Genomic DNA, 24,254 nt, shown 5'->3' on the forward strand with positions numbered 1-24,254 from the left:
TGTGGCCATGCTAAGCCACGCCTCTTCAGTTACTTACGCATCAACATGGCGACGTGCAGGAAGATGGGGCGAAGCAGGAGAAATATTTGTGCTCTCTCTCTGGTTATTTTTATCCAGCTGTTAGCCAGCGGCTGCCTGTCAGCTCCGGTAAATATCACGACGGAAGGTAGGTTATACTTTTATGAAGTATCTGAGATTATGACTGTTTTTTAACCAACCAACACGACTGCTAGTTAGCGAGCCACTGTCAGGTAGCTAACGTTACTGTAGCTAGTTGGCTAGTACGTCATGCTAGCAAACCGCGGTGTCAGGTGAGAGGGGCGATAAGGGTCTAACTGTGCGTCCCGGAAAAGTCATAAAACAGTATTTTGTTTTAAACTCAAGTCCTTATCAAAGTATTACATTACATTTCAACAAAGTACATTTCCAAATATAAAGAGTTATATGATGTTTGAAATGTGACTTCCTTGTGACCGTCTTGTTATTAAATCTATCCGTCGCGCGATTGTCAGTTGGAAAAAAGTTCAAACATTCTGACGTTAACGTCAACCTGTCTAGACGTTATTTGTACATTTTTTCAGTGTTAAACTTGGATAAAGATAGCCGACTTTGTCTTAACAATATTTTAAGTAACTCCATAAAGTCTTCAGACACACTAGGATCATCTCGAAACCATAAAACAGGAAGTAGCATTTTTCTGGTCAAAATTCAAGCTCCGCAACCTTACGACCGGCGTAGACCTGTATTGGCTAGAATGTTTAGTTCGACCAGTTAACTGGAATGTGTGTTTTAAGATAACCCCATTAAAATTGGCATTATGTAGTAGTTAAGGGTCTGCTTTGCGATGCCCCGCGGGGACTCATAAGCAGCAATGATTTGTGGTGGTCAGATAAAGTGACCTGGTCCAGATGTCCTGGTCATATATCTGAGCTGTTAATTTACCCTCTGTCAGTCCAGCAGCTCCACCACTCATTAAACAAAAACCATTTGAAGTTTACCATCAAGGAACTGGGAACAGTAAAGGCTGCAAAATTGCCCTCAGTGGCAGGCTCTATCATTGCATAAATGTTCTTCGATGTATTGGCTTAAATCTGTTGAGATGAGGCCAGTGGTGTTGATTTCTTGGCCTGTGTTCTCTAGTCTTTCCAAATGGGGATTGTATGTCATGTTACTGCATGTATGGGCAACTGTCAGGTGTTTGCTGGGAAAGTCTCCGGCCTATTTCAGCTTGTATCATTGTGTCAAAGATGCACCGATACAACAAAAATACATCCAGACAGGAACAAAACTATTAATTAAAGGACTATTTGCTCTAAAAAGTATTTCCATGAAATATGAATCCAGAAATATCAAACACATCAATGTCTGTATGTGATAGACAGGTCATGTATTTGTGTAAGACTTGTCACACAAATCCTATGATCTGACATTAGTAATGGCGCTATCCCCTACAATATCCCCTTGTAGCCTGGAATCACATCAGTATCTGCTTGCAATATTTACTGACTTAACATTTCATCCTCTTTTGAAGCATTTTAAGTTGTATAAACTCTCATGTTTGGTATCGGTTCATGAAATCATATCTTGACATATCATTTATGTCCTGTCCTTATACTGTGAATGTCCCTTTAGGTTTCATTATTGTGTGTTTTGTCCCTGGGAGGGAACAAAAAAAATATTTATACAGAGGGAGGATGACCTTAACTTGATCAGCCACTAGCCTGCGAAATATTTATTTAGCTTGAAATACAAACAGCAAAATGACAACTGCCTAGTGGCAAAATTGGTTGTCAGACTGTACAACCACCCTTGGCCTAAATTTACCAGCTTTAAGCTAGTGGCTACTAATTTTGGCCATCATACAAGTATGAATGGAAGGAAAGAAAATATTATAAACATACTTCTCAAATGTGACCCAGCTGCTTGGTTTTGAAGGCTGAATTTCCTACATGCTGTTTCACGCAGCAAAACCTATAACCGTTGCTGCCACAACGATCTCCTGTTCAGTGATTATTTATGCTGGCCATGGCCCACGTGTATGAATAGTCCCTTTCTTCTCTTGGGGACGTCTTACTCCATGCCTCAAGTCCCTAGTGTTCTCCTCCCTTCCCTTCCTAAGCAACGCCTCCTAGTCCCACAGGATGAAATAATGTTGACACTTGTTGGTTAAATGGTGTCATTGATTCAGGAAGGCTGGCCAGATGCATGAGACTGAGTCAAGTCAAGTCAAGAACTGGTTTAGCCTGGCTAACATGGAGATATATTCAAACCACCTGCTAAAAGATCTGTCAGTCTAATTGAGAGTAATGAAATGTGTTAAATGTAGTGAATTACAACAAATTATACAGTTGGCTTACAGAGGATTTATAATATAGTATAATATGCAATAACGCATCACATTGTGTCTTAAAGCAGAGAAGTTGTCTCAAAACACAATCTCTCATTGGGATTAGAGCACGTTTTAAGCAGATTTCAAACAATCAAACACAAACAAGCTGCTTTTAATGTCCACTTTGCGGCTTTACTGTGGCAGCTGAAGGGTTAACTGCTTTGCCCAAGGGTAATTTTAGATGGCAGTCTCTGAGTAGGAGGACAAGCTCATTTTCTAGCCATAGCTGCTGGTGTGATCACAGTGTGGTTGTATGACATTATGGATATCTGTAGCAAGATTGCAGAGTATGTCACTTTAGATGAAGGTTTAGTTCTTGAAATAGGTTGAAACTGAAAAGTCAGATTGAATTTGGACTCATTTCATTATCAGCAGGTAGGCTTAGAAAGTGGGAAAGTATCCTTCTTTGATTTAAAATGTATATTTTGTTTACTATGCAAACATTTCAAGTTATGTTCAAGTGTTTTAAGGAGTATTTTCTCAACCTTATTTTTGTAACCTAATATATAATGTCTTGCATTGTTATTCCCTTTTACCTGACAGTGCCAATCAATGAGAATCAGGGGAGAAATGCGTCTCAAAATCTTAATTTGACCACCAAGGAAGCTGGTGGCGCAAAGCCTTCGACACCTGAACAGAATCCAGTATCTTCAATAGAACTCAAGAACCCTGCAACACCTGCTGGCAATGACTCCACAACAACAACAACAGAAACAGAGGCTCCTAAAGACAACCTCATAACAGCCATTAAACCAAAAACATCCCAAGAGAGCGAGGAAACACATCTAATGACCATCTTTGATTCCTCTGATCTGCAGCAAAAATCAGTCAACAATGACACAGGGGACACAACAGATGAGGATAAAGAAAACCCAGGCAAAGTGCCGTTAACAGATGAACTTGCTGCTGAAACCAGTTTAGTGTCTTCTCCAGAATCTCCCACCACCTCTGTCAAAGCTACTGAATCAGCCAAACCTGTAACGGAAGAGGAAGAAGCACCTGTCTCTGAATTCAAACCCTCCAACACACTGGACCCTGAGTCCACTGTCCAGGACACTGAAGCAGACCTGCTGCAGACCACTGACAAAGGACCAGCACCTCACATTGATCTGGATGGTTACACAGATGAGGAAGAGGACGATGACGACGAAGAAGGCACCTACAGTGATGACGGTGACAACACTGACAACATATACGAAGGCAATGACGACGGCAAAGACCAGACTGAGAACAGGTTGCAGCAGCCGGACAGGATGGAGGTGACTCGTTACAAGGGAGCAGAGAGCTACAACACAGAGGACGAGGACTCCCACTTCTTCTTTCATCTGGTCATCCTGGCTTTCCTGGTGGCAATCGTTTACATCACCTATCACAACAAGAGGAAGGTGAGTGTTGGCATGACGATAGCCGGGCAACTCAAAGTCCTGTTTGCACAACGCCGATATGATCATATGTAGCATATGGTCTGTATTCTGGTGAAGATAACAGCATGCAATCTTTTTTTACTTTCTAGAGGCACGAGTTCTTCCTCTGTTGAATCTGTCGAGGAAGGTTTTATATTATATATTATACTGGCCCCATGTAAATTTGGGATTCACAGCTGAAGTACAGATTCCAATTATGTAGTCTTTCATCTTTTCTGCTAGCTTGTCAACCAAGAAATTATTTTACTTGATCAGCACTTGTACATCTATTAGATTAATTTGATCTCCATCTGCATTTTGCTCCCACCCCCCACCCCCTTCAGATCTTCCTCCTGGCTCAGAGCCGGCGCTGGAAGGACAGTCTGTGTTCCCGCAACACCGTGGAGTATCACCGCCTCGACCAAAACGTCAACGAGGCCATGCCGTCACTCAAGATGACCCGAGACTACATTTTCTGATCCACGTTCAGAAGAACAATATGTCCAGACCTGCACAGAGCAGAGCCTTCCTGCCTGGCCAGTCGCGTTGTCGAGATGCTGTGCTTTGTGACGGAGCTTGATTGATGCTTTCTATTGCTTTACAGGCCAACTGGAGAGCAGGGGGTGTTATGTCTTTGGGGTAGAATTATGTTTGTTCAGGACTTTTTTGTTGTCTGCATAGAGAGATTTTTACTTGTTTATCTGTTATTCTTATTTGTTATATTGTTTTAAATGTTATTTGTCTTCTTTTTCTAAATTAATAACTTCTTGGAATTTAATATTTTGGTTTGTTAGGGGTTATATCTGACTTTTTTGGGAGTGTTTCAGCCTTATGGTCCCTCTACACCTGTTTTTGTTTTGCCTCTTACATACGGTCTTAATATGTTTAACGCTCACTTTAAGAATAGGAAGAATTACATGTTAATGTAACTTAGGTCACAATATATTACTTAATTACAACAGTTGATTATTTACCCCAAGATTAATAATAGATTTCTCTCTCAGCAGTTAGCCAAGATATAAATTGACACACGAAGCATTTTGCTTTTCAAAGCACTTGTTGTTGTCGTGCATACTTTTGTATTGTAAAGGTGTCAGTACGCAAAAAAGCAGTGGCCTAGGAGAAGCTGATACATATATATGCAGTCTCATGATGAAATGGTCTGTTTGTTATAAATCTGTCTATAAGTAAAGTACTGTACACTATAAAAAATTAAACATTAGCAAAATTGATTTAAATATATAGAAGTTGAAATATTCCTCAGTGTTTCCTATATAAATTAATTCATCTTTTTATATAACAAAGGAAGAAATCATTTTCACAGAAATTTGAAAATGTAGTCAAATTTAATATCAGCTATTTTATCATCACCGGTGACACCTTTGCAGAAAATGCCTTTTCATTTAGATTTTGCATTATGTAAGGGATGTAAAATCCCCACGACACGTTGGGAAATTAAGCATTAATTCAAGGAGCGTGACTACTCTTCAGGCCAGGGGTCTGTTCATGTGCTGAAGCCATTTAAATGAAGACAGATACTGTTCAGGTTAGAATGTACTAATCTAATGTATGGGAGAAGCTTTTATTGCCAGACTTTTTCCTCGTTCATCAATTTATATTTAACTTGTCTAATACGGTACCTCTTGTACTTCTACTGCCCAGATTTTGCTATGCAGAAATCCTGGGGCTGGCCCTCTTTGTGTTATGACTTCGGTGAAGTCTCTATCAATCATTTTTGGTTTTCTTTTTGGCAAAATGTAACGGCTGCGTTGCCTCATGCTCACACAGAATTTAGATTTTTTTTGTTGCCTCCTGTTAGACTATAGTTTAGTGGACTGGTATCTCTGTTCATCAGAACTTTTGCGCGCTCTGTGTGGCCTGATGTTCACATGGGCACCGACACCACAAAAAAACCCAGAAACAAGAATAGATCACATAGTTTTTTGGTCACTCATGACTCTTCACTGTTCATCACAGCCACATGTTGTTTTTCTGTCTGTCGCCGTCTCATGCCTTCAATTGTAATGCCATAACTGCCACATGAATCCACATATTTGTTATCAATCTCTTGTCACCTTCTGCCAGTGTTTTCAGCTGTCTTGTCTGTACACAAGGTGCATAGTGGGTAGATGGATTATGTGATTTGCACTGTGCTAGAATATGAGGGGAGGAGGTTTCCTGCGTAAAAGGTGATGGATGAACACTGCTCTTGCAATCAACAGTAGAAACTGTACAATCTCTTTTTGTCAATAAAGCACAAATTGTGTACAGAGTCCTCCCTTCTTTCATTTGAGTGATTGATGCTTTCATGATTGATCTCCTCAAGTGATGAATAAAAGACTTTTCTTGTCTTTTTGAGTCACATTAAGAAAGTATTTACATCACAGAGCTGTCTTGCTCTTTTTGCAGTAAACCTTTGGCATCGCTATCAGACTCGACACTTTGCTCGCTAGACAGTCACTTTGATGTCCTTTGATCGTAATTGGCTGAGGTTATATCCTTTCATTATGCCACATACTGAGCTTAAAATTTGTGGTTAAAAATCAATTATATATTTAGACAGCTAAAAGTTAAAAGGGTGTTTTAGATTTTCGAACAGACAACACATTTAGCAAAAAACTGAACTGAATGATTAAAATGAAATAAAAAGCAACTGCTGCAGTGCGATATGCTGAAGCATTAATTTTTTATCTGATGCTGTCATTACCAGTTGGTCATTGTGATGAACTGACGTTCAAAGGCAGACTCCAGCATCAGGACTGCTAAAAGCAAAAATAAGTAACTTCACCACAAGGAGGCAGTGTGTACACACAAATAACTCTTTTAATTGGTTTTCCGCTGCATTTCCACTCAGTGAGACATAAATAACATATCAGCATAATAAAGCTGAAAAACACTTTAATACTTTTTCTAATGATGTGTGGTGGGAACCGTATGTGCCATGATTACCCAGAATCTCTCAGAAACACCAAAGGGAGAAAAACTCATATTCAGAATGTTTAATGTCACACAACACCAACAACACAACTGAGATGGATCTTCAGGACAGCAAAAAGTATAAAAAGTTTATTGTGGCATGTGTGTCTTTTACAATTGGTAAACAGCAGAGAGAAAGAAAGACAGACCAAGTTGGACATGCATATCTTTGACTGTCTGGTTTTGAATAATGGCTGCCACAGTCTGTATAAGTACTATAGAACTACACTGAAACATATTGCCTGGTCGGAAACCAACAAATCACTCTTCAAAAAAATGCAAGCAGATCTAGGTGCTATATAAATACTGTAAGAGTATCAAAACTCTCAGTCCACGAGAAATGCACACATACAGTGCATCCGGAAAGTATTCACGGCGCTTCACTTTTTCCACATTTTGTTATGTTACACCCTTATTCCAAAATGGATTAAATTAATTTTTTTCCTCAAAATTCTACACACAACACCCCATAATGACAATGTGAAAAAAGTTTTTTTGAAATTTTTGCAAATTTATTAAAAATAAAAAACTAAGAAATCACATGTACATAAGTATTCACAGCCTTTGCCATGAAGCTCAAAATTGAGCTCAGGTGCATCCTGTTTCCACTGATCATCCTTGAGATGTTTCTGCAGCTTAATTGGAGTCCACCTGTGGTAAATTCAGTTGATTGGACATGATTTGGAAAGGCACACACCTGTCTATATAAGGTCCCACAGTTGACAGTGCATGTCAGAGCACAAACCAAGCATGAAGTCAAAGGAATTGTCTGTAGACCTCCGAGACAGGATTGTCTCGAGGCACAAATCTGGGGAAGGTTACAGAAAAATTTCTGCTGCTTTGAAGGTCCCAATGAGCACAGTGGCCTCCATCATCCGTAAGTGGAAGAAGTTCGGAACCACCAGGACTCTTCCTAGAGCTGGCCGGCCATCTAAACTGAGTAATCGGGGGAGAAGGGCCTTAGTCAGGGAGGTGACCAAGAACCCGATGGTCACTCTGTCAGAGCTCCAGAGTTCCTCTGTGGAGAGAGGAGAACCTTCCAGAAGGACAACCATCTCTGCAGCAATCCACCAATCAGGCCTGTATGGTAGAGTGGCCAGACGGAAGCCACTCCTTAGTAAAAGGCACATAGCAGCCCGCCTGGAGTTTGCCAAAAGGCACCTGAAGGACTCTCAGACCATGAGAAACAAAATTCTCTGGTCTGATGAGACAAAGATTGAACTCTTTGGTGTGAATGCCAGGCGTCACGTTTGGAGGAAACCAGGCACCGCTCATCACCAGGCCAATACCATCCCTACAGTGAAGCATGGTGGTGGCAGCATCATGCTGTGGGGATGTTTTTCAGCGGCAGGAACTGGGAGACTAGTCAGGATAGAGGGAAAGATGAATGCAGCAAAGTACAGAGACATCCTGGATGAAAACCTGCTCCAGAGCGCTCTTGACCTCAGACTGGGGCGACGGTTTATCTTTCAGCAGGACAACGACCCTAAGCACACAGCCAAGATATCAAAGGAGTGGCTTCAGGACAACTCTGTGAATGTCCTTGAGTGGCCCAGCCAGAGCCCAGACTTGAATCCGATTGAACATCTCTGGAGAGATCTGAAAATGGCTGTGCACCGACGCTTCCCATCCAACCTGATGGAGCTTGAGAGGTGCTGCAAAGAGGAATGGGTGAAACTGCCCAAAGATAGGTGTGCCAAGCTTGTGGCATCATATTCAAAAAGACTTGAGGCTGTAATTGCTGCCAAAGGTGCATCAACAAAGTATTGAGCAAAGGCTGTGAATACTTATGTACATGTGATTTCTCAGGTTTTTTATTTTTAATAAATTTGCAAAAATCTCAAAAAAACTTTTTTCACGTTGTCATTATGGGGTGTTGTGTGTAGAATTTTGAGGAAAATAATGAATTTAATCCATTTTGGTATAAGGCTGCAACATAACAAAATGTGGAAAAAGTGAAGCGCTGTGAATACTTTCCGGATGCACTGTATAGTGAACTGAGGGGCTGCATAAAGGGCCAGCATAAGATAAATAAGGACTTTTTTGAAGCTGCTATAGTGGTGTTCCAGATTAAAAATATAGAGCCGAAATGAGCATAATATGGGACCTTTAAACTGTAGCACGACATAAAGGAATTACTTTAACAAGTTACGTACACCCACTTTAAAAGTATTATCTATAACAAAGAGTCTCTACAGTGCATAGCTAAATATATATTCCACAAACAATTTAAACTCCCAGCTAGCTGTCATTTTGTCTCAGCACTAAAGAAAAATAGAACTTAATCTTCATTCTTCAATCTCATTACTCATTACTCTTTTGTGGTTTGAGCTACATTATATGTTGTATGAAAACTGCACTGAATACAAATTAGAAAATGATAGTTTCAGGGTTGAATATATCACAGAAACATAGAGACAGTTACTCTAAAAGTCTTCATTTGGTAAACTGAGTTTGGATCTAAGCACACAATTAGTACATATTGACCTTTTTATAATGGCATGTGTTACTGAAGGTTGGACAGAAAGTGTGTGAAAGGTCACAGGTTTCACTCCCTTGTGTCTTATCGAAAAACATAATTTATCAAGACACTGAGCCTGCTTCATCACATCACAAGCTGCGCTGCATTAAAAGCATCTGCCAGATGCCTAAAAAGTCAAGCCTGCAGATGAAAAAGCAGGAGGTGATGGCTGCTGGGTGCGTGTCATCAGCAGATAAGGTAACCAGGCTTTGTGGATATTTGTACAAAGTTATACCAGGCGAATCTATCTGAAAGACAGCAGCAAATGAAATCTACCAGCCGGAAAAACTCACAACTACTTTTGATCACTGAAGGGTGAAGATCGTGACAATGGTTATCCAGTAGCTTTTGAAAAGGATTTTCTAACTTTCATAAGAAATTTCTCAAGAGAACAACATCCTCCAGTTGAGCCTGGTCAGCCTGATTTTTGCCTCCAAAATAACAATATTTTAATATTTTAATATCAGTATCAGTCACCATTGTCAGTGGATATTCTTAAATAATATTCAGGCATCGACTCAAAATGGGTGTAATATGTTGTAATGAAATCCAATCGAACACAAAAAAAAGACTTTTTACTGCTCTAAAATAATCTGTTGAGACACCTGGTGGATTCTCTAAATATTCAAACTGCATGAAAAAATGTTAAATGAATAATCTCTCACATGATCTTTTTTGTATCAGTGATCACACAACAATACAGATCAATGAGCTCAATGATGATAAATATTCAAAATGATGAGAGGTGTCATTGTGGTCTGCTGCTGCAAAACAAACAACAGAAAACATCACAGATTTTGGTTTGAGGCTCCACGAAAATCAGCAGGAATCAGCAAATTATTGTCTCATTGGTTTTTCTGTCACGTTGAAGTGAAAATGTAATATCTAATAGTTTTGCAAATCACCTCGTCATCAATCTGTTGGAGATTCAATGTGACAATGACGCAGGGAGCTACAAGATGCAGGCGAGTTCGGGTTTACAGTCTGAAAGTTTTTCTTTCCAGCAGAAAGACTTCTTCCCATGGTAACCAGGGAAAAAAAACTGGCAAAGCAATAAAAGCAGCCTAAAGCACCGCTGGCTTTATGGGAATAATTCACACAGCTGGACTACGTCTTTGACTAATCGGATTGCTTGTGTGAAACTATCCATCAAGGACAATTCTGACGGATATTGACTGATCTGGCTTCTCTGTAATAATTTCCGTATTTTCAGCATCTGCTGGATTAGGTCGTCCCGCTTTTTATAACCCCATTCCAGCAGGCATCAGGTTTTCACAGAGACGTCAATATATTGAGCATCAGGAGACCTGGAGGTATAGCAGATAAAACAGTTGGGGGAAGGCCAGAGCTTATCAAAGCACATGCTGAAGTGATCAGATCATGTGGTCTGGCCTATTTGTATACCTCCACAATGGGAGAGACTCACACTACCGAGTCCTGCTCGAGAGAGGCTTCAACATCAACCCTCTGCACACCAGTATGTGAGAAGTTTACTGTATCTGGTCTTGTACAAGATATTGTGCTGTCAACGCAACGCCTACTGTTATTTTTGAAAGAACTTTTATGGTTCAACAGGAAGAAATATAATCATGTTATTTGCAGGGAATTAGTAAATGAGTATTTATCTTCCCTCATCAGCTCACATCAAGATACCTTGACCTCCAACTGATTCCATTTAGCTCATCAGCAGCTGCCAGTAATACACTGTGGTTACAGTGTACAGCTACCAGCTATGAATGTGTGTGTGTGTGTGTGTGTGTGTGTGTGTGTGTCAGCAGGGTTTGAAAAGGGTCTCAACCCTAAAAATGAAATAAAAACATAAATAATAATAAAGAATTGAATAAAACACAGTCTCATAGCTTCTTGAAAAGCCAAAAGGAGATTGTTTTGAAAGAAAATATCTTTATCATTACACAATTTAAATAATTTGAGGCGTAATCATTGTGTTATGTGTGTATCACATGAATGTCGAAAAGTTGACTGGGAGTTCTTTGCCTTGTTGATGCTCCCTAAATGTGATTGTTGTTTTTCAAGTAGACTGCTACATATGTGTTACTTAAGCTTTCTGTCTTTTGTAATGAACTTCAGTAAAACATCAAGGCTGTTGAACAGGTATATTCAAAATATTGAGTGAATATTCAAGGTGGAATAAGGTATTCTGGCTTCACCTACATACAAGGTGCATGAAGAGGGGAAGCAATCTTGAAGGATCAAAACTCCAAACAACACTTGTAGTAATGAAAGACTGACGCGTTTCAGCCCCACAGGTCTGAAATGTGTCTCATGATAAAGTTGCTCTCGTATTGCAAGTGTTGCTGGAGTTTTGAAATATCCGGTGTTATAGCACCCAGCACAAAGTGTTACCTGAGTAAAGATCTAACAGGTGCGAGTTTGGTTTGTTCTCAGAAGAACTCAGTGAGTCAAAACTTCCAGCTCAACAGATGGCTTTATTAGCACAGCATCAGACTATGTTACTCACATCTGAAGGTCACCAAATCTACACACCTTAACAATCTAACCACATTTTCTGCTTTAATACTGACTGAAATAACCACAGATTAACTGTAGGAACAAAGTGTCAAACACAATCATACTAGACGAAGACGTTAAAGGAACCGGGACTGACGTCTATAAACCTGCTGTCCCTCCACATGCTGGGATGCCATAATACTTTCTAAATGGCAGCATGAATAGTAGTAAATCCAGGACAGAGTGTGGGTTCTTTTGGTGGCACAGAAAGTGGAATCATGCTGTTAAGAGAATTTTAGGCCGCAGAGCTTTGTTGTTTGGCAAAACAGTGGACGCTTTAGGAGTTTGTGTTTCTTGGATTCATTCAAGCTTTCAGAGGTTTGGTAGTGTTTCAGGCAGCACTGTGAGTCGTCCCCCTTCATGGAAAATACAAATATAAAAAGTGGTCGTTTTCTTCGTCTTTGCATCTGTGAACCTGTGGAGTGCCTGGCTTACCTTTCCAGCTTCCTTTATATTTCATTTCCCGTCTGTGTGTTTCACTGCCTGGAGCCTCCCAGGAACTGCACATTATATCCACAGTCCAGGCTTCATGTTTTCTCCATTTCTGTTTTATCTCTCAGAGTTTTGTGTCTCTGTGTTGACAAATCTTAACCGCTCTTGTTCTTTATCTTCTGCTTGGCTGGCATTAAGAGTGGAGCCTGTTGCTTTTCTCTCCACTCAGAGGAAAATACAGGGGCCATCATCTTTGTGGTTTCGACAGGGGAGAGGCTCAGCAACATGACCGGGGTGGTGGGGGAGGAAGATGGAGAAGAGCAATTTAGATCAAACAGAGGTATCCAATCAGAAAAACAGATTGTGCTGCACATACAAGACAGTATTGTGAGAGAGAAGAAAGGGGGGAAAAAGCTTGAAAATGTATGGTGTGTGTAATATGCGTGAGTGTGTCCTTCATCACATGTCTCCCTCACTGTTCATGCCTGTGTCCTTCTCCAGTCGACTCTATTTATGACTTGTTAATGCTGCAAAGGGAAATGTTGCACTTTGGCGGCCCCAAGTGGCAATTGGACAAAACTGTTACATTTTGCATCCATAATATGTGTTTGACAAGACAGGAAGGCCGGTCGCTGTATGTCACTTGGTTTGTAGTTGTTAGATTAAATGTATGCACTCCTAAGTAAGTTCACTTTAATTACTGTGGCCTGTATAGCACTTCAAAACTGCAGTTAAAAAACATAAAATACAAAGTTATAAATGGCAAAAATGTTTTAATTAAATTATGACAAACCAACAGATACACAGCAAAACTGAGGGGTTAGAATTTGGGGGTTCTTACCAAAGTATAATACACCGTGTGTGTGGGTACTTCAAGGTGTCAGGATAGTTAGTTAGGATAGGAGAGTTCATTTTTGCCTCAGGACCCACTGGTGGTTTAATCCACACACTGGGCTCATTGACTGCTGACTAGTGGCTTAAAAAAGGCTGGTCTTTGCTGGCTGAGCCAACTCAGTAAAATCAGTTCTGAGTTTTCATTTTAATAAATCATTTTAAATATCTCGGTGTTCAAAACAGACATTTGAAGTGCACCTGTCCCTTCCAGCAATAGACCACAGTTTGGAGCGTTGATGTTTTAATTTTTTCTCCATATTAGATCCTTCATCGCGTCGGCTGTTTTAAGTCTTCTTCAAAGTTCTTGTCACAGTCTACCTCACGCTGCTTCTTCCCTCCCTCTGCACTCTGAACATTTTATCAGCCCTTGTCATTTGTCTTTTTTATCTGCATCTTTTCTCTACTCGAGGGAGTTATTCTATTCATCAAACCCAGATCCAAAAACTCTTGCTTTTAAATCTTTGACTGTGTCTGCCTTCGTCTCAGACGGTTTGGATCTGAGCATTTCATTTCTGTCTCATTTTGCCACTCTGTCTCTTTCTCCTCCTCCTCTCCTTTCTCTATCAATCTTCCTCTTGTTCTTTTTGCCTCTCGTCCGTACTTTATCCTCCTCTCTCTCTCTCTATCTCTCTCCTTCACATCATGCGTTGTACTTCTCAGCTCTGTCTCAATCTCTACGCTCCCTCTTCACGCTTTGCTGTTGCTACTTTGATCTTCCTCTCCCAACCTCTGATAAGCAGCCTGTTTGGTGGGTGTAAGTGTATGTGTGCGTATTTTTAGGTATGTCTCCTTTGCATTAATTGGCCCTCCTGTATTTGGCTTGCTCTCCACAGTATTTCTCGGCTTTGGAGGAAACATTCTCATCCTGTTATCCTCTGGCTATAAGAGATTTATGCCTGGGGGCTTTTAAAACACTGATCCCAGTTTTCTGACAGAGGAAGAGCAGCTGAGTCTTTGCTGGCGGCGATGAAATTATTTTTAAGATTGTTCTTTGGGAGTTTTGACATGTTGTTCTTAGATAAGGTTTTAATTAGCACACATTTTGTAGGGAACCTGGTTGGTTGTGATTTTTTTTGACTAATTTATTTATATTATTATTTTAAATAATACAAATGTATTTGTATAGTATTTTTTTTGTGATGGAATAAAAAACAAAAATAAACTTCATAACATATTAAAGCGATACAGCAGCACAATGTGCCTTAACTTTCATTCGGACACAGAACTATACTCCCCTCCAAGCTCGCGTCTTTACAAACCCACTTAGAGATAGTTATATCAAAGCCTTCAGAATGGTTAACCATTGGTGGTTGAAGTTGAAATCTATTGGATCAGCTGAGTCAAGTTTCAAGGATTTAAACATCGACTGACCTTCATTCAGTTCAGGCTTGTTATTGCTTTCAAATTGTGAGTCTGCCTGTGGCGTTTATTTGTCTGTCTGTCTGTGAACAGGGGTTAGTACTACAACCGACACAAAACTTTACAGGCGTCTAGCTGAGATCGAACTTAAGGCTGAGTTTGAAGGTGGGTGTGATCTGAGCAAGGGTGCCGGAAGTAGGGACATACTATCCTGTCCGTGAGGACTTCAAACCTTTGTACGGTGTTTTGGCGTCGGATAAACCACGTCAGGTCTACTACTCAACTAAACAATATGTTTATGTTCATATCGACCAGTCTGTTAATTATACGTGAAAAAACTGAACAAACACAATAGAGTTCGCAGCCTGTTGATGCCAAACAGATTTCAGGTGTTCTGCAGTATCCACAATGTCACACAGCTTCAGCCCTCACCATCTTTTCTTTTCTAATGTAGGGACGAGTGACCTGACCAGTGTCATTCTCTCTCTCTGCTTTCTGTGTGGGAGTCAATTGTGTCACTTCATACACACCATGCTTAGTTGGATTGAATTTGTGTGTGTGTGTGTGTGTGTGTGTGTGTGTGTGTGTGTGTGTGTGTGTGTGTGTGTGTTTAACTCCCTGCCAGTTTAAAGAGAGTTCATTGTTTTTGAGAGGTAAGATCACCTTGTCACTCAGGTGTGAAATTTCAGCTATGAGGTTTCATTATTCACACCTTCTACCTAATGTGAAAGCGAGGGGCAAGTTTGAGGGGAATTAATTAGTGAACAGGCAAGACAGCGGTATGAAAAGTTTTAATCCAGTCCATCTCTCATGTTATTAGATGCTCTAAAGTATTTCAATATCTATAAATCATTGCTGCATCAATAACCATAAGCACATGCTTATATTAGAGTCAGAGTCAGAATCTGTTTATTGCAGAGTAGCTTTTCACATACAAAACATGTTCTTGGGTATTTTGGTGCATAACAATAAACATGGTAAGATAAATAAAATAATAATAAAAAACAAAAAATAAAGAAATATACATAGAAAATAGAAATAAATGACAAAAATATGAAAAAATGAAATTCTGTTTTTAGAATGAAAGAGTTGTATAGTTTGTGCAGCAATGTGCAAAACATTGACCAAGGAAAGTGTATTTGTTTTGGTATGTTTTTTATTGATTACGTTGCACGTTTTTCTTCTGTGTGAAGCACTTTGTAAATTTGTTGAGAATAGTTCTGTATACATGAAGCTTATTATGATTATAAATATGGCTGAGGCATGGAGAAAATCAAAGGGAGTTTCAATCAGCCATTCTGGTGGGTGTCAGACTGAAGCACACACACACACACGCACACACACACACACACACACACACACACACACTCACACACACACACACACACACACACACTCACACCATTGCAGCGTCTGTTCTTTGTACTGCATGCTGAACCCTCTCCTCGCCCTTTTGCTTCACTTTGATGAGGGCACCGTCGCTGCACAATAGAACAGAAGGTACAGAGGATAAAGCATTTCTGGTGCAGGAGAAGAGAGAGGAAGAAGGTGAAGTGAGGCTCAGAGAAAGAAGGGGAAATAGAGGAGGCGACGGAGAGAAAAAGAGAGCTATTGATAAACCTGAAAAAACTACTTTTTCACCTTTAAAATTGGAAACAAAACTAAGAGCTCTACAGCCACTGTTGGGCTGCATTGCTCATTGTAAAGGAAACCAAACTGGATCAAAGTCCAAACTTTGGTTTTGATCCAGTGGTGGTGAAGTGAGCATAAGGCGTTTGAGAATGAAGGTCTCCTATGGTATGGTATGGTATCCTAGGGTATGTTGTGAGTGTGAAAGAGCATTAAAAGAGAAAAGGGTGTGAATGGTGCCAGCAGAAAGATCAACAAGTTGATGCACCTGTGAGATTTCATGACACCATGTTTAATGTTGGGTGAACGAAGACATGAAAAATGTAAGAAGTTGAGTCTGTATTTGTTTCTGAACATAAAAGGCCACAAAACATATTTTAATAAATACTGTTTTAGAGTTTTGCTTATTGCAATATATATATAGATATATATCTGTCACTGTTTATTGGAATAGGGTAAAGTAACCAAAAAAAGTTATTATAGTTTAACTGAAAATATGTTTGGTAAAGGTCGTCATTTCTGTACAGTTTGAAAACCCCCTTCAGACATGTTTTAAGACTCAAAATCATAGAGAGACTTGTCACGAAGTAATAATGGATTTTTTATTTAAATTCATGGGATCATCAGGGTCATTAGGATACATTGTCTGAGGACCATGTCTGTACAATATGTACATGTACAGTATATGTATGTACAATCCATCCTCCAACTTGCTGAGATATTTCACTCTGGACCAAAGTGGCTAAAACAGCTTCGAGTTGCATGTTACATTTATTATCTCTCTTCTACAAGGAACTATGTCAGCGCTGTGTCTGCCTGTGTGCATATATGCATTCATACCAATCCTTCCACCCCCTCCGTGTCTGATAATGCCCTTTTCGCTCTTGAAGAGCCCTTAATTGAAATGCAGCAAGCGATTTGGCACGAGAGCGACAGGCCTATTAGATATAGCTCTCTGTCGGCCGGGGTTAGCCAGCGATGCTTTATCGCTCTGCTAAAACCCAAACACTAAAACAACTGCCAGGCCCCGCTCTGGTCAAGGAAACCATTTCATCACCTGACGGCAGCCATATAGCAGGAGGAATTATGGGAGAGGTGTCGTGGCAGCCAGTATAGTGGGGGAGATGAGTAGAGGGGGGAGGAGGTGGTGTAATTTTCATAATGGAGGCGACGGCAATGTAGCATCAGAAGGAGGGTCGAGTCTTTCTGCTACAGTGAAAATATAAAGAGAGAGGTTTTCATTATTTCACAGACTTGACAGCAGCCTTTACTAAATTTTTTGTGGGGATTTAAAGTGAAAGTTATTACCCTTAATAATCTGTGGTTTCAAAATAGTCACATAAGAGATGATTGTACTTTTGAAATATTCAACAGTCAGCAGTGACCAGTTTTAAGGGAACGAAGCTCTTTCTTCTCTCCTTTCTTTTTAAAACCGTTAGAACCGTATCCATTAGACTCCCACTTGTTTCTGTTTTTAATCTCAACCAATACTGTTTGTATAAATCCTGATATCTAAAAAAGGCTATTCTTGAAAATAGTTTTTTATAGATAACAAAATAGCACTTCAGTACAATTATTTGATTATTTAATTGAAAAATTTGAACATGCTTGCAAATTCAACATTCCTGCAAGACTCCTTGTAGACAATATTGTCTCTTTAAAACTGGCCACTAGGGGGCAGAAGTATAAGCCTTTCACCTTGAGATAAAGATGCTAAAACACTGCTGAGGGGAACTTCTGGCGATAATTCTCCGAGGGTTTGTCACTTTACACAACACCTTTCAAATTACAGAGTCATTTGTTAATATTAAAATATTGATTAGTGCCGCTTTAAACTCTCATATTGTGAATTTTACCCTGGCAGTTGCCTGTCATGAGGTGTTTAGTTGCAGTTTTGTTTACTCTTTATGTTTTTGGCGGCAGCTTTTATGTTTGTGAATGATTTTCTGCTTTTCTTTGCCGTGCCTCAGTTGAAAACGAGATATTTAATCTCCATGAACTACCTAGTTTAGAAGACTCTACATAAAGAATATAAACATAATAAACAACAATATTGACATAAACATAATGGGGGGGAAACCGTTGGAAATGCTCCGGTGACTCTCAGTCACTCTCAGTGGCCAGAGATCAGTTAAAAGCCCGCCCCACAAGCACAATTTATCAAGCTCCCTCCATTCATTCCCAAAGGGAAACATTTAGCAAGACTCTGTGATGTGTGAAGAGGTGAAGAGGAAGCAGAGATAGATAGATCTATAATCACCCAAAGCAGCGGTTAGCCGACTCTATTGGAAAAACAATAGTGTGGCCAATTGGTTTTCTGTGCCGTAATGAACCTCTGTCTCCTGCTTTGTTTTTATTTCTGGCCTTTGATTCACTGAAGGAAACGCAGCTGAAAAACAAACTCCCCCCAAATGACACTGACTCAGTGTTTTTAATCTTTATTCATCCAAGTGGGCATCCAGCCTGAGCAGCAAGTCAAGTCTCAAGTCGTTTAAGGCAAATCACTCTCCATAAGAGTGTGTTAATTCTGTTTTTACATAGAGACCACTTCCTACATCAGCCAGCCAAGTATGTAAGTCCTCATTTGCCCACATGTGACTGAAGTCTCTCGTCTACAGCTTTGCTCATGCAGTATGAACTGATGATGGGAGGTTTCTCATTCACTTTCTGTTTTATGTTTTTTTTATACACACCTGTGAGACACCCACACAGGTGATGTGTTGGCTGATCAGACCTCTCCTCACCTCTGTGAGGGGACGTTCTGACTGCGATTCATTGACATCTCCCTCTTTTTCCTTTTACTTTCTTGCATTATTCTTATGAGTAATGAGTAAAGTCATGTTTTAGTAGCTATGAGTGGATATTGTCTTGCAGGAACTGATGATGTTAACTAACCAGTCAATTGTGTGACGTCCTTTGACCTCGTAAATCTGATCAAGGCCTCTGAATGAATTTGAATGAGGGAAGCTGCAGTAAACCTCCTCCTCGCTCCTCGCTCTGTTGTTGTTGTTGTTTTTTTTTTATACATTTCTGATTTCTCAGTGGATCCACAGGGTGACACAGTGCCGAGAGGTCAGAGCGGCGCGTCGACTGCAGAGCAGCATCCCCGAGGTTTGGCAGTGCTGCGGGGGATTCAGCGTCTCTCCAAAGGAAACCTGGACACTTGGGGTCACAGCGAATCAAACCTGAGGAGTCACTGTCTGACCTGCCTGCGACTGATAAAAGACTCCACACAAACACACACACCAAACACACCACGGCATTGCAAACCACAGCAGTACGCTGGAATGTTTTCTGTCACTACTGCTGTCCACATCTAGTCTGGCTCTAAACATCCTATCTGCAGTATCTTTGCGTCCTTAATTACCACATATCAGAATAGATATCAGGATGAAGTCGAGGCAATTCACTTCTGCTTCGTGTACAAGATAACTCTTGGGAAAAAAAAGCAGGTACATATTGAAACCAGTGATATCATGATGAACATCCACCTCTCGTGTTGTTGGCAGGACAGAGCCAGGCAATGGACTGACACGCCGCTAAAGATGGCAGATTACATGGTGAAGCGCTGATACTGAAGAACTAAAGCTGTGGGCTTCTCTACATCTCTTTTTCACTGATCTGGCCGCAGTGACCTTACTTCAGCTTTGCAGTCCTGTTAAGCTGCATATGAAGCTGTTCTCTCGCCTTTTATCTGTCCAGTGTGTGCTACAAATGCTGTAATAGGTTAATTGAGTGCTCGTGAGATGTATAAAATGAAGAGAGAAAACTGAGGAGAAGAAGATGAGGTGGGATAGTTAAGGAGGGGTACATTTGCTACAGAATAGCATCAGATAATAAAGGATTTTGCAGATTATCCACTTACAGTAATAAAATGAACAAAAAAAAACAAAGAAAAAAAGCTTGATATCAGCTGATGCTGCTCACAGTTCTGGACACAGTGAATATGTTATTAAGCTCTATATCAGCTTGATGGTTTCATTAAAAAGAATAAACGCTTTTGTGAAGCAATATCAAACCAAAGTAACAAAATTAAGAAATAAACCACGTTGAAAGCTCCATGAGACAAGAATTTCATTCAAAATGATCTCAGTGAGGCTGCTGCAGATAATAGCTCCCTCTCCCTCATACACACATCAGCAAGTGATGTTACACCAGGTTAACTTCAGTTGTTTTGTACCCTCAGTGGTTCAAATGTTGGTGCATAAGAAGCGATGAATAAAATACTGGATGATTCTGAACCTCAAGGTATATCTTCAGCGCCAATGCAGGGAGTGTATAACATTTGCACTTTTATTGACCCATCATGAGGACTGTCTAGTTTTTGTTTGTTTGGCCTGCCTCTCTTTTCCTGTCTCCAGCCCCCGGCTCACTCCCCTCAGGCCATGTACTCTCCTCTAACTGCCCAGACCTTTCATCCTTGAGCCACCCACTAGATACCCTCAAACCTTCTTTCTAATCCCAGAAAAAAAAATGTAATTTCAAGCAAATTTCCTTCATTTTAACACCACTTAACCTCTTTATTAAGTCAGGTGAGGAAACTACGTTTATATGCATTTACCCATCCAAAATAATAAAATCAACAGGGCTAATGCTAAATATTAATAGCCAGGAGTTACATTGGGATTTGTTATGTGAGGGGGCTCTGTGCAGTGTTTCCCTCAGGATTTTGTGGGACTGTGGTGGGTGGACCACTCAGGGGGGTCAGAAGAAGAAGATTGTATACATTTCATAGTTAAAGAAAGAAAGAGAGACGGGTCATTTTAATTTCTGAAAAAAATAAAGGGAAAAATGGCAGCTTCGAGGCCCCCTTGTGGCTTCGGGGGCCCTATACAACCACATACACTGCACATACCGAGAAACGGCCCTGGGTCCAAACCTGTGTTAACCAAGTTGTTGCATAACCCCCGTGTTTAGTTGTCCTGTGCAGACATTATAGAAAACTTTAAAAACAGGTTGCGTTCAGACCAACATTAATGTGAAAAAATGTCCACTAACATGGAACTATTTCTTTTGTCCTCAGAAAGCAGAAATGAATCGGTTTTCATACATAAGAACATAAAATCAAGGTGAAAATCAATTTTTTAATACTCAGTATTTTTCTGAAATCGGTAAACAAAACAAAGGGATAAGTGTGCTCTTTTTGCATCATATGTCAAAGTTTTACTTGTTTCATTAACTGACTAATTACTGTTGGTGGGTCGTACTTGAAAGTCTAGAACCAAAAACAAGAGTCCTTTAGTTAAATGAATGCATCTAAAAGCAAATCCACCCTCTACTCTCATGCTGTAATGTGTTTTGGAGACATCTCTATGTATTTAACCATTAGTGAACTCCAGGTCTCCAGATGACCTCCATTATGGAGCCAGCTGTGGTTTCTGGGAGACCTGTAAAAAAAAAAAAGCCACTCCAGAGAAGATGGTGTCAGATAGAGGGTACGCCAAGCGCCCCTGAGAGTATGACGACTTCTGGTTTCCACTTTAACACGGCAGCTGTTGCAGTGGCGTCATGTGCAGCACAAGCATCGCTTTCGACTGGCGACCAACAGATGCTAATAAGAAAAATAAACAGGGGGAGGGAGGGGTGGACATTTTTGGAGCTGTGTGAAGGCAGTCACCTGAGGCAGGTCAGAGGCAGGAACGGAGCCAGGCATTAGCTTCATAAGGACAGGTATATTAGAGGGAGCCAGCTAAATGGCAACCTGTAAATGCGTTCAGACAGTGGCTCAAAATCCAGACATTAATGTGTTATTGCTTATTAGAGCTGCCATGTGTTCCAGCCTCGGGGACTGGAGCTCACATGCAGTGCGCGGTTTTGTTTACACTGTCAGCTATTTTTTGCAAATGTGAGGATGAATTTCAATGTTGCGGTGGGATGGGGTGGGGGGGGGGGTTCAGTGGTTGAAACCTGATGCTGGTGGTCAAGAAAAAAATATCCAAAATGACCAAAGCAAAGACCCTCTTCACTGAAATATGTATATTACGCTCTAATTGGTTGTATAGAGTATATAACACTCACATGTGGTGCATCTTAATCATTTTCTAATGTTTAGATTCACATGCATCCTCACAAACACAGTGGAGAAGACAAACTTTAATTACCAGACTGGGACTGATCATTTATTTACTTTGCTCAGTTACAGGTTCATTTTTTTAAATAACAGTGCAAGTTAAAGAAGTGTCTGTGGGTGTGTGTGGTGGACTGATTTGTATTTGTCTCTCCCATCAGGTTGTTTTGATCTGGTGTTTGGAGTGGGTGAGGCGAAGGACTCAGGTGGCTTTGTTTTCACTTTGTGAACTTTGTGCTGATCAAAGCAGCCTGCAGAGAAAACAATGTTTAAAAAGTTGTTTGTTAATAGAAACAAGCTGGAGACCTGGATGGCTAAGAAAGCTAATGAGAGACCATTATACCAGCTAATTAACTCAAGAAAACTTTAAAATAACCTCACAAGGAGAAACTTCATTACCACCTACGCTGGAGTCTTAGTTGTAGTCTGTGTGTGCGTGAAGCATCAAGGGCCAGATCTACAGACATGAAAGCGCAAGGCAAATTTGTGGCTTTCATTTGCACACACAATTGTGCATGTAATTAGGGCCTGATCTGCATGTGAAGGTGACCTCAGTGGGTGCAGTTCAGTGCTGGGATTTATCTGAGCTCAACAAGCTCAGAAAAGACATGATTATGTGTTGATGCTGCATCGACAGTCTTCTTCTTCTGAATGTTTACACAGGCTGCAGTTCAACTGTCTATTACGTATAAATGTAACACATGATAAATATAAAATATACATTAAGTTCAAATTTCATGGTGTTGAATGGATGCAAATATACATTTTGTGTTCAGTAGTTGGTTTGCTGGATAAAAAAACAAACTTCACCCATAGTTGGGTGGGCGGCAACACGTACACGTACACGTGCTATTACAGACATGACACACATCTTTAAAGATTTGCAATAAAATAATTGTAATAATTCCCTGCAGAGAGTAATGGATCACGTCGACTCTTCTACAAGTTCTACAACTTCCACAGACTTTCTCATATAGTGCTACAATTAGTTTCCTGTAAGTTTTTTTTTTTAAATCACACTTGTTAAACTATATTGCTTTCAATGAGTATTTTGCAACCTTTTTGGGAAGTTTACGCTACGAGAAAAGAAAAGGCTTCAGACCACCACACCTGAAAAAACTGCGCTCAGTCCAGCATGTAAGACAAACACACCGGGGAGCTGCCCAGTAAGTCCTCCATCTCACTGGTGCAGAGCCTTTCTGAAGGGCACCTCAGCAGAGTCTCTTTTTCACTGGCTGCAGGCTGAGATTTCCCTGGTGTTGTAACTAAGTTAGTGACGTTGTTGCTGCATTTATTTATGCACTGTGGGTTTAAACCCCGCGGGTTGTTCTGTCTTCCTGTGTGACACCACTCTGTAAACAAGCCCGTAACACAACAACAACACCTGCTAAAACATACCAACATTATACTACAGCTGATTAGACCTTTGAGCATCTCGCTACATAAATTTGCACATTAAATGAGGCAAAAACAATTTTCTTCAAACTACCTATAATACTTTAATATATGGAGATCACAATAACAGGACCTATACGATGTGATACACACACACACACACACACACACACACACCATCGAATATTTGCTAATTAATGCATTATTTAGCTTAATTAATGACCTCATTAGGATAACTGGTTATATTTAATGGTGATTATGGCAGGACATTAGTCAGCTCAACTGCATCTTGTTTGTGGTTGTGAAGTAAATTGACCTACAGGAACATTAAGGACAAACGCTGCAATTAACAAACCCCAGTTTTCTGTTCAGGTTCCAGGACTTGAAGTGGCAACTAGAGAAAGACATATTGATACCTATTTAGATAATCAATGTAGAAGTATTAATACCAAGCATCTTTGACCAATGTTTACGTTTTAAGAGATGATGATGAAAAAGTGAAAAATTGGAAATGCTGCAAATAACTGTACAAGATGGAAGCATGAGATTGGAGTAAAAAAACTTTTATGATTGCCCACTGCTACTGGCAACCCTCAGGTAACAAACATGACTTCCTGTCTTCTAGACCACCCCTAACAGCCCAACATAGAGATGGAGTAA

At 40.2% G+C, this 24,254-nt stretch overlaps 1 protein-coding gene across 1 annotated transcript; it reads left to right on the forward strand.

Moving 5' to 3' along the window:
- The first annotated feature begins 45 nt into the window (after window positions 1–45).
- On the forward strand, window positions 46–6,067 carry c13h5orf15 (chromosome 13 C5orf15 homolog). The gene is made up of 3 exons (XM_070917411.1): window positions 46–166; window positions 2,933–3,774; window positions 4,137–6,067. Exons 1-3 carry the CDS (start codon window positions 46–48, stop codon window positions 4,269–4,271), a joined length of 1,098 nt encoding a protein of 365 aa, XP_070773512.1. The 3' UTR covers window positions 4,272–6,067.
- The last annotated feature ends 18,187 nt before the right edge of the window (window positions 6,068–24,254 follow it).

Source organism: Enoplosus armatus, chromosome 13 (genome assembly GCF_043641665.1).
Source record: "Enoplosus armatus isolate fEnoArm2 chromosome 13, fEnoArm2.hap1, whole genome shotgun sequence".
NCBI lineage: Eukaryota > Metazoa > Chordata > Actinopteri > Centrarchiformes > Enoplosidae > Enoplosus > Enoplosus armatus.